Source organism: Limanda limanda, chromosome 6 (assembly GCF_963576545.1).
Source record: "Limanda limanda chromosome 6, fLimLim1.1, whole genome shotgun sequence".
NCBI lineage: Eukaryota > Metazoa > Chordata > Actinopteri > Pleuronectiformes > Pleuronectidae > Limanda > Limanda limanda.
Window position 1 is genome coordinate 31,006,654 of NC_083641.1, and position 15,000 is coordinate 31,021,653.

General features: G+C 41.5%; 1 protein-coding gene across 1 annotated transcript; it reads left to right on the forward strand.

The window, feature by feature from the left end:
- Positions 1-2,328: 2,328 nt before the first annotated feature.
- On the forward strand, positions 2,329-14,663 carry nyap2a (neuronal tyrosine-phosphorylated phosphoinositide-3-kinase adaptor 2a). Its single transcript, XM_061073802.1, has 6 exons — positions 2,329-2,531; positions 2,783-3,096; positions 3,471-4,493; positions 7,838-7,963; positions 9,543-9,655; positions 14,436-14,663. The coding sequence occupies exons 1-6, from the start codon at positions 2,329-2,331 to the stop codon at positions 14,661-14,663; spliced, it is 2,007 nt and encodes a 668-aa protein (XP_060929785.1).
- Positions 14,664-15,000: the final 337 nt, after the last annotated feature.

Below are 15,000 nucleotides of genomic sequence, written 5' to 3' on the forward strand. Positions count from 1 at the left end.
GCCACATCTGCACTATGGTGCTGAGCATACGCTGTTTGGCAAAGATGGAAGAGTCCGGTGGACTGAGAACAGATACACCTCGACCCGAGCTGGTGGAGGTTGTAGTTTCTGCTCTCAAACAGAGACACTTGAATATATAATTTTCAGTGCCCTGGGCTGGGAGCAATGTTTGAGGTTTTAAAACAGTTGTTTCATGGTAAGGTTTGTTTTTGGCACCAAATATTATATTTTATATACATAATTTGCTAAACTTTATTTCTGGGCATTTGGCTGGCACACCAGAAGCAGCTTCAAAACATTGGCAGTGTGGACCCTGTGATGGACCGGCTGCTGAAAGCTTAACTGAGAGTCAAGCATGCCTTCTCCAAAGTTATGGACAAGATACAGACTCTCAGTGACATGGGCGTTGGGGGATTTTCCATTTGTGGATGAAGATGGAGAGCTGAGTATTAATTTCTAATGAGAGACCTTGTTTTTAACATTTTCTGTTTTCCTCTTCAATTTTGTTTGTTTGTATTTGAGATGGTTTCTTTCTGGTAATGGTCTAATAAAGGGACCAAGCCAAACCTTCTCCTCTCCTCTATTCCTCCACTCTCCACTCTCCCAGAAGGCATTACATCATACTCCTCTAAGAGATGCTGTTGTTGCTAGGTTACGATCAGCTGACTCCCTGTTCCATTTTTAGAGGAAGGATGAGAGACAGAGAGCTGGGGGAGGGGCGACACTGAGATACAGAGAGACAGAATTAGATTTTTAAAGGTAAGTTTTTTCAATCAATCTTTCAGTAAGTCATTTGCAAAACCACCTTTCAATAAATTCATAAATTAATAAATACTCCATCAATCACATCAAGTTCAGTTGAGAGCCATTAAAGCTGAAGTCAGAAACATTTTTATAAAGACAGGAAAATACAAAACTTACTGTTGCACACACATCCCGTTTGTCATTACATATTTGCAGCAGCTCCAGCGATTCAATTCAGACCTGAAGGCAAATTTCCACCAGGCACAAGAGGCCCGTGACTCCTCAGACATCATGGTTTGATTCCACAGAAATACAGATCAACACTTAATGAAATACTCACCACATGAAGCATCGTGTTAGTTCATGCAGGAACTGAGTCATGTGCTCAGTTGTCATACGCTACAGATACTGATAGGTTTATGAGTGCTCATCAGTCACCCACCAATCACAGTGCATTCTTTCACCAAAGCGGTCCCTTTGAATAGGACCAGCTCCTCACTGATCCCTGCTCAGCTCCACGGCCTCTCACGCTCTGCTGCCGGCAACTCGCTTCCACCACGCCAGCCACCAGGGGGCAGGGGGGTCTGAACACCCCTGTCCAGAGACTCTTCCCCCTACAACATGTATACAACACTTTATTGCATGTTTGCTAATTATTAACACAAAATAAAGCATTCTTGAACTTCGACAGATTGCACCCCCCCCTCCTTGCCTCCACCCCCTCCCCCAGCCACACAGACATACTCTCTCTCCATATGGTGAATGTAAGTGGCATTCACAAGATTCACGTTCATTTTTTAAATCATCATCGTATCAGGCCGTCATGTGAAATACCAGGAGCGAGTGTGTGTTTGCTCCCAGACAGTGCACACACACACACACACACAGGCCTCAGGGTTCCGCCCCCACTCACTCGCTCAGAGCGAGACGCGGTGAGATCACAGCTCATTCACGTGAAGCAGCCGGTCAATGACTTTATTGAAGAACTGTGAAAACACTTACGTGGACAGGTCAGTGATTTGGGAATGGGTGTCGGTGTTTCTGAGGACAGAAGATCGTTTTTGGAGAAAATGGTGTCGGCTGTAGATGAGTGGTCTGTATGAGAGGGACACCTGAATAATTGAATAAAAACACAAAAAATAACTTGAGAGACGGGACTCTGACACGAATGTTTAACAGTAAGAGACTAACTGAGTGACTGTGATGTTGCAGCAGAGAATGCAAGGTGGAAATAACCCAGAATATAAGGAGATATAACCCTAACCCTTTTCACCTGGACTCCTCTGGATGTCCCGTGTCCCAATCCTAAACCCTAACAATCACTAAACCTAACCCCCTGTTGTATTATGTATTTCTTTGTGTGATGAAGATCTAGTCATGAGGTGCTCTGAGCAGGGTTGGGGACTCCCTCCCTACCCTGTGCTCCTCCTGACACTTAAGGAGTCCCCTGACCTAACCTTATACATATGAAGACAGAGAGACCTCTAACCTTTGACCCCTAACCTCTAAACCTCTGTGCTGTAACTCACTCAGAAACTAACAGTATCTGGGTTTTCCTGATCGCCCTGTCAGGTCTTTGACGTCATGACATCTCAGCAGGAGGTGCCTTCCATCACCAGGTTTTTCCAGTATGTGGAGGACTGTGGACTTCGAACCTACGATGGTTTGGTGATACAAAATGCCTCGGACATTGCCAGAGAAAGTGACCGTATTCGTAATCAGACCAACTGGACCTATCTGCAGGAAAAACACCAAAAGAAGAGATGGCAGCAAGAAACCATCAAGAGGTAGAACATACAAAAACAGATAAAAAACTCAAGATCTTACTCTCAGCTCATATTTCTGTGTTGACAAATGTAAATGATGAACATCAGTAGAAAGCTACTTAATAACAACGTAACTATTCAGAGAGTGTAGTGAACCTCAGTGTGCTGTAAATTTGAATGATAGTAATGATTTGTTTCAGCATGATGCATGCATTGATTTCCTCATTTGTGTAAATGGATCATGATTGTTTGACCATCATTCATCCACTCAGGATTGGGGAAGATGTTGCGATGGCAACAGACGTGTCATACTCAGGACGACATTACAGGATGGGTTTCATGACTTTGCCAGCACCACAAGACCGATTACCCCCTCCAAGTCAGGGCTTCACAGTCCGATCCCAGTCCCTCCACTCTGTGGGCGGAGGAGAGGACGAGTCCAACCACAACCGAAAACAACCCCCACCCAAACCGAGGAGAGACCCCAACACCAAACTGAGCAGCAGCTCTGAGATGGTGAATGGAGGCTCTGGACTCATCAGGAGAGATCAACAAGAGACCAAAGAGATGATGGAGCAGCTGGAGGGTGAGGAACCCTCTGAATTATTCAAACAGTTTAAATTCAGAGTTTAAACGATGATGATGATTGTTTTCAGACTAAATGATGAAATAGAGAGAGGTTTCTCTCCACAGTCACAAAGTGCTGATCATTGTGGGAACTGTTGGTTTCTCTTTATTAAAAACGATTTGAATGTCTTGACCTTCTATGTAAAGTGCCTTGAGATAATGTATATTATGATTTGGCTCTATACAAATAAAATTGAATTGAAATTTTCTCATCATTTGCTGGTTTGATCAATATCAATCAGTCTGTTATTTTTGTTGGTGTTACAAGTCTAACATTAGCAAGAAGTCACAGAGGACTTGTTGTAAATCTCTCTTGTGCACATCCTTCTGCAGCTCAATGCCCTGTCTACACTGATGACTTCAAGAAGATGCCTCCACCTAAACCTAAGAGGAACCCAAACACTCAACTCAGCACCTCCTTTGACGAGTCCTACATCCATAACCACGGCAAAAAGAAGTCTTCTTTGAGGTGGTGTGAATCTTCATCCCAGAGTCAGAGTCCAGTATCAAGGGACATGGACGACGACGAGCCAGTTTATATTGAGATGGTGGGAAACATCCTTGGCGAGTTGAAAGGTCAGGAAGTGGTGGAGGATGATCAGAGTGAGTCTGTATATGAGGAGATGAAATATCCGATGTTGGAGGATTTTGTGCAGGACACTCCCTCTGTCATCATGGATCCTGATGCCTGGTCCCATGAATCTTTCTGCGACATCCCTCCACCCTTCCCGAATCTCCTGACACATCGTCCACCCTTGCTCGTCTTCCCCCCTGCCCCAGCTCAGTGCTCCCCCAACTCTGATGAGTCTCCCCTTACACCATTAGATGTTACCCGGCTTCCCATGATAGAACCAGTCTCCTACAGCAAATCAAGTGGTCCTGAATCCCCTCAGAAATCAAGCCACCACCGCAAAGACAGAGATCGAGACAGAGACCTCTCCTCCAACCACACCATCACATCCTCTGGCCGATCATCAGCTCCTCCTCTCCCGTCAAACTTCTACAAGTCATCCGGCTCAGCCCAAGATGGTCATGGTTACCCCCGTAGCCAATCAGCATGTCCATCTCCGGTCAGCATGGGTCGCTCTTTGACCCCTCTGAGCCTGAAGAGGCCACCGCCATATGACACATTGATAACTGGCGGAAGTATACCTCGCTCTTCATCTTCATCATCCTCACACAAAGCAGGGGGAAGCAGATCTAAACTTAGTAACTCCTCCTCCAGCCATGGTTCCATGCAGAATGTTTCAATAAGGACTCCAACAAGCCCATCGGACGAACTTAACAATGTGTTTACGTCAGGTCGACAGGTGGTGAAGAGAAGTTCAGGAAGCAGGAGGAGCAGAGAGGGTGAAGGTAAGAACTTTGTACCTAACATCATCAGACTTCTGTCAATCAAATGTAAACTGCCCATAGACACATTTAATACCCCTAACCAACCCAAGCTGCAGTTTGTTTCATGGAGGTTCTTGCTATATAAATAAGCTTATTATTATTATTATTATTATTATTATTATTATTATTATTATTATTATTATTATTATTATTATTATTATTATTATTATTATTATTATTATCCAGGGCGTGGTATCTTCAGATATGTGTATCTATGGAACTGGACTTGCTTGTGTTTATTGAAGACTAAGAGCCTCTGCATACTGGAGGATAATCGGTCCTGAATTTTGAAATAGCTCTGAAAGCAATAGCCAATGAGAAGGAGCTTACTGGGAAGCACCCCCCAACTGCATGTTGTGTTCTTCTAAAGCTATGACTAAAGACAACAATATATTTCCAACTCATGCTGCAAAGGCTAATTATGCCTCCTCAGACTGCATTCATGTTTTCTTCTATTGTTTTGTTTTTCTTTGTCAAACCAAACGCACGTAACCAGCCGATGACGTTTCTGCTTCTCTGTGTTTGATTTTCTTCCAAAGTCCTTCAAGGTTTAATCACACAAGTTTTCCAGCCTCCAGGTCGGAGGCTGATGGTAATGCACCTAAAAGTTGTTTGTAAACTGCCATTACTTTGTGCTTAAAGCTATGAATGTGACATGACCGGTCTCTGCCTTCTTTACTAGCTGTGTGGTGAATGGAAGTTATCAATCAATCTGATTTTATTTGTATAGCCCATATTCACAAATCACAATTTATCTCATAGGCTTTAACAAGGTGAGACATCCTCTGTCCTTAACCCTCAGCAAGAGTCAGGACAAACTACTAAAAAACCTTTTTACAGGTAAAGAAGGTCGAAACCTCAGAGACACATGTGAGGATCCGTCTCCCAGGACGGACACAAGTGACACAGATGTGAATGGTGAAGGAGAACATCTGCTGTTGGGACTTTGAGCTGCTGGCGTTGAGTCTCCAACATGTTGAGAGAGTTCACACACACAAATGTTGTTTGTGTGTACATCCCTCCATGTGGAGAAACACAGAGGCGTTGTGTGTCCCCTCCACTATCCCTAAGCAGCAAACACGACATCCTGAGGCCTCCATTGCAATTTCTGGAAAATTGAATCATCTTACACTAGATTCCACACTCTCTGAATTTGATCACTTTGTCAGCTGCTCCACCAAGAAGAACAGGAGAATAGACCTCCTGTATGTTAATGTGAGGGATGCATCTAGTTCCACCCCCTGCCAGCACTGGGGAGATAGCATCAGTATTGGGGGTCCTTCCTCAGCCTGAGTACAAGCCACGGGTACAAAGGCAACCAACCAAAACACAGTTCTTTAGAATATGGTCTCCAGAAGCAGAGGAGGATCTGAGGGACTGCTTTGATTCCACTGACTGGAGTGTGTTGCAAGAACCAGACAGTCAGGACATTGAGGGGTTCACACATTGCATTACTGACTACCTGAACTTCTGCATGAAAGTTGTTGTTCCCACCAACTAATCCATGAATATTAATAGATTCAAAGACCTTCTTAATAAGAAAAACATTGCGCATAAAGATTGTAATCCGGCAGAGACAAAACACATTCAAGGGAAACTCAAGAGTCATGCAGAAGAAAAGTGGAAAAGAAACTACTGGACAACAACATGAAGGAGGTTAGGGATGGTATGAAAACCATCCCGGGTTAGGGTTGGGTTACCTGTTCCGTCCTTCTTCCCTCACCTTCCCCATCAGCCACAGATCTGCCCCTCCTCCAAGCTGCCATCATGGACAATGCAACCTCCATCACTGCAGACAAGGTCAGAGGAGATCAGCTACTCTACAAGACAGACTTCACCTCTGGCTTTGCTACCCAACAATCTCTTGACTTCTTAGCTCTCACTGGATCACACTGGCCAATAAATCCAGCCCTTCTGCTCTCTCCTCTCCCTTCTCTTTCACTCACACACCCAGACCCACTGGTAGGGCTGGTGGTACAGGTTTACGCATCAGCTAAATGAATATGGACTATACAAATAAAATTTGATTGAATGATTGATTGAAATGTAATGGAATGAGATGTGAGAAGGCTGACCAGTTGCTGTAACATCACAGATAGTGAAAACCTTGGAGCAGTTTATGCTCCATCTCCTCAGACCCCAAGTCTGCCATGTACTCCACCCACTGCAGTTTGCCGACCAGGACAAAGTGAGTGTGGAAGACGCCATCCTCTTCTGCTACACAGGGCTTACTCTTTTAGGACAGTGCTATGAAAAAATCTTACCACCGCCTAGAAGTCTTCACGTGCTTTCCTAGAGGAAATCGTCTTGCCGCTCTTAATCAATCAATCAAATTTTATTTGTATAGCCCATATTCACAAATAACAATTCGTCTCATTGGGCTTTAACATGGTGAGACATCCTCTGTCCTTAACCCTCAGCAAGAGTCAGGACAAACTACTAAAAACCCTTTTAACAGGTGAAAATACGTAGAAACCTCAGAGAGACACATGTGAGGATCCGTCTCCCAGGACGGACACAAGTGACACAGATGTGTAGAGGAGAACATCATCAGGAGAAAGGTTTCAGCAGCAATGATGAGGGGAAACATGTTGAAGGATAACTTCAATACTATATATCAAGCAGTCCTGCTGCAATCATAGTCTATTGTCAGCAGCAAGATCATGATCCACCATCCGGTCAGATCCACTATAGTCCACAGTCATTGTCCACTGCCGCCAGTTAGGATCCATCATCAGCTGCCGCCTCGGTCCTGGTCCACCGCCATCCGATGCCAATGTGATACAGGATCCTCCATTCCCTCTACGATCCAGCTCTTAACCCCGCCCAACAGGAAGACGGCCATGTTGTAGAGCAATTTTCACAATTGACTCCAGACCTTGAATCGTGACTCATAATCAGCAAACATCCTCCAGCAGCATCTGATGGATGCACGGGCGTGCTGCAGCATGCTAGCTGGGCCCTCAGAGCCATTTAATACCTTGTTGCAGCTCCAGTTATTATTATACTATCTGCTGCAGGTGCTGTAGTTTTTAATGTTGAAACTTTCATGTTCAGGTTCTTCTAAAAAAGATACATTAGTATAACTCTAACTAATAACTAATGTAAAAAGTATTTTTAACAAATTAAAACAAAGTAAAATCTGTATTAATTAATCAAAGTCTTCCCGTCTTTAATGTTTTTTAGTCAGAGTCAGTTCTTTGTCTCTAGTATTAAGTTTCTGTGTTTTCTTGGACAAATATGTGAGTCTGAAGGTGGAATTGTGTATTTATGACACAACCTTTGTTTTTGTTGGGTGTCTGTAGAATACAGGTCTCTGCCTCGATGTGACAGTAAAGACAAAGAGCGACCATCCAGTCCACATTCGAGCAGGATGGGCAGGTCGTCTGTCAGCCCCACCATGATGCTGTCTGGAGGCGGAGTCGGAGGAGGTCAGTAATCCTCAGCACCTCAGGATAGAGAGCGGCCTCACTAATCAGATGGGGGTTCATCAATTCCGTTTGGATCTCTATTTCTAGTCTCCCTTTTTATTATCGGTTCAGCTGTATTTTGAGTGTAATCAGAAAAGGCTCCACACAGGTGAACATCAGGTCATACGTTCGATAAAGATATTTTTGATTTACCTGGGCTGATAAGAAACAGAAAGCTTATAGAGCAGTGCTGAAAGGAAGGGAAACAATGTAGGTAGAATTCAATCTTTCAAAGTTGTGCATATGATTCATTTTAATAACACCAGGCCAAACATGTCATTTCCAGGCACTAATAATACTTTCAGTAGATGTGGCTCATTCCTGGACGATCACACAATATGTTTTTGTTCTTGTCCAAAATTAGCAGAGTTCTGGTCTTATTTTTTGGAAGTGATTAAGTCCTTAGTATCCCTAGAACCCAGCCCCATGACAGCTCCTTTGGGGTACCATTTATACCACTCAGCTTCTCTAAGAGACACACTGATGTTGTTGCTTTAGCTTCATTCATTTCACGTAGATGCATTTTGTTACACTCAGAAATCCCAAATCCTGCCTCTGCCACATCCAGGCTATCTGATCTCATGTCCTTCTTTACAGTGCTGCTAATCCTTGAAAAAATGGCAGCATATCATCCTAATAGATTTTTTTTTAATGCATCAAATTTTCTTTGGGGGGTAAGGGTTAGGGTTAACCCTTGAATATCCTTCCTATGGTATTTATCTTCCTATTATATCTAAAAAATGATTATTTATTCATTTCATTTGATTTATTTCTGTATGTTGAATTATTTTTGGTACCTTCACATTATTTTTTGCAGGTTTGGTGAGTGGGGTGTTGGATTTAGGTAAACATCAGGTGAACATCAGGTGAATGTCAGGTGAAGGTCAGGTGAACATCAGGTGAAGGTCAGGTGAAGGTCAGGTGAACATCAGGTGAAGGTCAGGTGAAGGTCAGGTGAGGGTCAGGTGAACATCAGGTGAAGGTCAGGTGAAGGTCAGGTGAGGGTCAGGTGAACATCAGGTGAAGGTCAGGTGAACATCAGGTGAAGGTCAGGTGAACATCAGGTGAAGGTCAGGTGAAGGTCAGGTGAGGGTCAGGTGAACATCAGGTGAAGGTCAGGTGAACATCAGGTGAAGGTCAGGTGAACATCAGGTGAATGTCCATCAATCAATCAAGTTTTATTTGTATGTCAGGTGAAGGTCAGGAGAAGGTAAGGTGAAGGACAGGTGAAGGTCAGGTGAACATTGGTGAACATCAGGTGAAGGTCAGGTGAAGGTCAGGAGAAGGTCAGGAGAAGGTAAGGTGAAGGACAGGTGAAGGTCAGGTGAACATTAGGTGAACATCAGGTGAAGGTCAGGTGAAGGTCAGGAGAAGGTCAGGAGAAGGTAAGGTGAAGGTCAGGTGAAGGTCAGGTGAAGGTCAGGTGAACATTAGGTGAACATCAGGTGAAGGTCAGGCGAAGGTCAGGAGAAGGTCAGGAGAAGGTCAGGTGAAGGATTCTCTGTTTGTGGTTATTGATGTGAAATGATTTTATCTGCAGAATCAAAGTCTGTTTGTAAACTGGGCCGTTCAGCCTCGACGTCGGGAGTTCCTTCACCTGGAACGACACTACAACGTCACCTGCACGAAGCGCATCACCCTGCCCTTAGACAGGTACACCTGTCTGTCTGACAACTGTCTGTCTCACCTGCATAATACCTGTCCATCTCACCTGTCCATCTCACCTGTCAATCTCATCTGTCTGTCGAGAGGCTTCTGCCTGCAAACCTCCACAATGAGCTCGCTTCTGGCGCAGGCTCTGCTCTCAGGACACCTCCACTGTCAGGACAGGAAATAACAAGGGAATGATTTACGGCGCAGGCAACATTCTTTTCAGCGGTAAGTGACTGATTTGCATTATTCGAAAGGTTGAATGCATGGGTCTTGCATGTGTTTTCTGTCAAAATAGCTACCACTGTCAATAAGTGTATGACTAAAGTTAAATTCATGCTTCTGTTCTGTGTCACATGACGCGTACCAGAGTCAGAGCCACGCACCGTACCCTGACGTGCACTTCCCTAAAATGTAACTACACGTTGAGGCAGTGCAGACCACTAGAGCTCTGATTACACACTTGATAACATCGCATTTCTGGTAGACTCGCCAGATTCCAACACAATCTACGTTGTAACACTTGGCATTGTTCTAAAGGAAATAGAGACAACAGACAAGGAAGCACACACACACACAGACACACACACTCGCCGGCTCCTGGTAATTCATGACAGCCTGATACGATGATGTTTTAAAAAATTATTGTGACTTAGTCAACCACCAACGGCGAAAGCGTGAGAGTTGGCAGCTCTGCGTTAATCGCGCGAGAAAAAAATTGACGTCGTTAAAATGGGTTTGCATTAACGTTGTTAATAACGCGTTTAACTCATAGCACAAATGTTTATATATTAGCATATTTCAGGCACAAATGCACATGTATTTAAACCCCAAACGATTAAGTCCCTTGTGACACTTAGTAATAGGAAGCTTGGTTTGAGAGAGGACTCCACGGAAGTGTTTTGAATAACCTGCAGTTTAACGAGACACTGTTACAATAATTCAATATAAGGTATGAAGAAAAAAATGTCCTTAAAGTCTAGCAATATTTTAAAGGTAGTTATTATTTGAGCTAGGGTGACCACAATACTTGTAACAGGTAACAATTTTTGTGATTTGAGCAGGTTAACATTATGACATTTGTTCTATTTTTATTACTATTATTTTTGAATTTTGATAATAAACTGATTATGTTCTTATTTTTGAGAAAGAGGAGCACATCAATTGAACTATAGAAAGACAACCCCTTGTCTCTCTCTGTCTTCTATAGGTACGAGCCCGACTGCAGAAAGGCTTAGTGCAGTAACCCGAACCCTAACCCAAACCCTAACCCTAACCTGAACCCTAACCCTAACCCTAACCCGAACCCGAACCCTAACCCTAACCCTAACCTGAACCCTAACCCTAACCCTAACCTTAACCTTAACCCGAACCCGAACCCGAACCCAAACCCTAACACTAACCTGAACCCTAACCCTAACCCTAACCCGAACCCGAACCCGAACCCGAACCCGAACCCGAACCCTAACCCTTACCCGAACCCGAACCCGAACCCGAACCCGAACCCGAACCCTAACCCAAACCCTAACCCTAACCCTAACCTGAACCCTAACCCTAACCTTAACCCGAACCCGATCCCTAACCCTAACCCTTACCCGAACCCTAACCCTAACCCGAACCAACATGTGGATCTGCCTGACGCACTGGGGCTCAGTGCAGAGCCTGCACAGCTTGTGGGAAATCTACTGGTGGAAGGAACCAGTGATGCAGGACTCGCATTGTAACATGTTATGAAAATGTTGTGTTTCCCTTCAAAATTATTTCACATGTTTCTCAACTAAAGGAAATCTGTTCAAAGCTCCAACAATTGAACAAATTGACACGGGAAATTCTTGTGATATGCTGTTTTGAATAAAGTACAACACAAAGTAGTTTTTATTCTGTGCGTTTTGTTAAGTTTTTTCATAAATCTCTTAATAATTGATTTTGATTTAAGCATGAAGAACACAGAGCTTATTTATTAGTATATTTTAAGATTAGCATTTAAATGATTCCTCACCCTGAGAAAAAGCAAAGACACTTAACTAAATGTGATATCAATGATTGGAGAGAATAAGTGTATAAAATAAAAATGCACAAGACAATTTAAAAACAATCTCTAGTCGACTTATATACATATATATAAAGTTAAGCCAACAATGTACAGTGTAAAAGTAAAGTGACGGAATAAAGCTGCAGTAGTAACTGCTGTACAAAGCCTACTGTATACTATATACCATGATAACAAGGCCTATATATAGGATGTTAAGACTCATGACATAAATAAGGGATTCATTATTTTAAGGAAAAAATTATGGTTTTAACTAGTTATTGGTAATGTGTGCTGACATTAAAAATATGCATTGAACGGAATCTCTATTAAAACTCCTCAGGTTTACAGTACAAGTAGCCACATCAGCTTACAGTGTCATATAAAATACCCAGAGTTGAATGAAGCTTATTGCAATACAACCCTATAATATATTACTCTTCAAAGGGAAATTATGAATGAAGTGTTCTTGAGAAAGACAGACGTAAGCTCCAATTGTTGAATCAATGAGCTTTATGTTTTTCACAAATTGGTGTTGCTGGATGGAGTTTAAATCTTATTTCGACAAAATAAATAAATAGCGTACATAAATAAGATACTGTTATTAATAAAATGTATATGTGTCTACACTAGCATAGATTCCATCGTTACCTGCTACGTAGACAAATTAAGCAAAATCAATATGCTACATTTAAATAATTAACAATTTTTTTTTTACAATATTTACTAATTGGGCTAAGAATTTATAAATCAATGAACAAACCTCGTAGACAGGAAGTGTTTACTCAATGTTTTTTGTATTTTTTTCCTGACAGTGCCAGAAGTGATATAGTGGAGGTCTGCAGGCAGATTCTGTTGGGTCTGTCTCACCTGTCTGTTTGTCTCACCTGTCTGTCTCACCTGTCTGTTTGTCTCACCTGTCTGTCTCACCTGTCTGTTTGTCTCACCTGTTTGTCTCACCTTTCTGTCTGTCTCACCTGTCTTTTTGTCTCACCTGTCTGTCTCTGACCTATTTTTAAGCAGCAGTTTTATTATAAAGAACTTTTTGTTTCACAGGATTCAACTTCAACATTCAACATTTAACTTAAAACACTGAACCTGACCTCTGTGCTGCCATGTAAACAAGTAAACAAATAAACAAGTATGCCCCATTTATGCGTTAAAAATAATTGTCATTTAAATTTTGTGAAAAATATTTTCTCTTTAAAATGAATCTTTCTTTTACTGTTACACTGTATTTATGAATTAATAAACCCTAACAACAAACTAACACAAACTAACATCAAACAAACATTAAACTAATTTTTAACAATGACTGAACTTATACTGAAGAATGTCATAATACGTATAATAACCATGCCAAATCATATGGTTTCAAACTACTGTCCCACCTCATTCAAATTAATTATTTCAAACTCATTAACAATCAATCATCTAAATTCTAACCTATTAAATAAATTCCTTCCAACTCTAACTCCTCAAAAAAAACGAAAAACAAGAATTGTATCCGAGATCTTCACTTGTTAACAATTTATCATTTTTTCATTCAACTTTGAATTCAAACCCTTCAAACTAACTGAGTTGTAGGTTCATTGTTTCATGTTCCTCTGTTTAGTCAATAGGTGCGTTCGACTTGATGCAGCTCTGTGCAGTGTTGATTTAACACAATGCATGCTGATTAGGGTGTGCGGCTTAACTTTTATTTTGAATGTGATGATTAGTAATTAGTAGATTGGCGGTTGTTCTCGTCTCACTGACGCTATGAGAAGTAGAAAGTGTCCGACTTGACCTTTGTGTGTTTTTACCACAAACTCTCTCCACCCCTGCTGACAGATTAAGTCAAACTTGAACGCACCTATTGTAAGCAATCACATGATGTTTTCAAACACATCATTATATGTATATATATTACAGAATATTTATTTAAACTGTTAAATAATTTACATATCATTTTTATTAATTCTTTTTTTGATCTTCTATCTGTCATAAGTATATAAATAAATTTATCGCAGATAAGATTACAAATGTAATTCATCTAAAGAGTCAAAATGTCTGACTTTTTGTGTTGTTTTCCTTCGATATGATCTCAATATTTAATTCATGTTTAAACTGACGTTTTTCCTTTACACAACTGTAATCAATATTGCAAAATGAATAAATAATTTATGTGACACACTTATAAAACTGAGTGAAAATAAACTTCAGTCTGAAGTCACATCTGTCTGTAACTGTCTGTCTGTGTTACACCTACTTATTAAAGTAAAGACTCTATGTAAAGACAGTCACTTACTACAGTCACAACTTTTCCTACTATTTAAGAACATGAATTGATTTATTTGTATTGTTTTATAGAACACAATTAATAGAGGAGGTTAGGTCTAAGAGACTTTTTAAAAACTTTTTTCACTGTTAATGAGACACTGGAAAGCATTGAAGGTCAGAGATCATTTTGATGATAAAACATATAGCGCCATCTTGCCTCCCTAAACCAGAGATGCCACTTTAAAATGTTTGTTCTTAACAGAACATGCATAATTGAAAGAACTTCACAAAGTATTTTATACCCAACCCCTCTTCTGCCAGTGCACCTTTTGGTACCCACTAAGGATACTGGACTTTAACACTAACACTTGGTCCTAACCCTAACTTTCTCAGCCTGTAAACCTAAAACCTTTTAGCCCTTAGAAAAGCATGTATACATTCAGTGATTATTGATGGTCGACAGGCTGATGTTGTGGTGCGTTTAATCTCCAGATGCCGTGGCTCTGCGGCGACGCCACCATGATGGAGATGATCGAAAAGAAACAGGTTCTGTGTCGAGAGATTAAAGCTCGTCAGCGGCCCGAGAAAAATCTGTGTAAACAAGATAGTATGCCCATCCTGCCCAGCTGGAAGAAGAAACACCCACCGCCATATTCAGCCCCTGCCGCTGTTACCACCGCTGGACAGACCAGCACCGTATTTTGGGACACCGCCATTTGAAACTAGAACCATGGTGTTGTAGAAAGTGAAGATGATGAAATAGCCATTAGGCTACGTTGACTGTTTGATTATCGTCTTATGCTGATTTAATGTCATTGTTTGATTGTCAGTATCATCTTTAGTCAATAAATTGTATTCCAAGTCATACATTGCCAGTTAACTCACCTCCATCAGCACTGGGAACTGTTGTTTACACACCTGATAAATATTATGTATAATTTATAAAAAACAAATAAAAAATTAATTGAATCTTTAGATAAAGAGTCACAAGATCAAAGTGAATTTTATTTTTGTCATTGCGTGCTTGATCTTGTTTGAAATAAAACACAGAGTTTTA

Excerpts from the sequence above, each read along its gene's own strand:
- nyap2a (XM_061073802.1), top strand. The coding sequence starts at position 2,329 with ATGACATCTCAGCAGGAGGTGCCTTCCATCACCAGGTTTTTCCAGTAT. Across the intron at positions 3,097-3,470 it reads GATGATGGAGCAGCTGGAGG|CTCAATGCCCTGTCTACACT; the intron begins GTGAGGAACCCT and ends ATCCTTCTGCAG. Across the intron at positions 7,964-9,542 it reads TGGAGGCGGAGTCGGAGGAG|AATCAAAGTCTGTTTGTAAA; the intron begins GTCAGTAATCCT and ends TTTTATCTGCAG.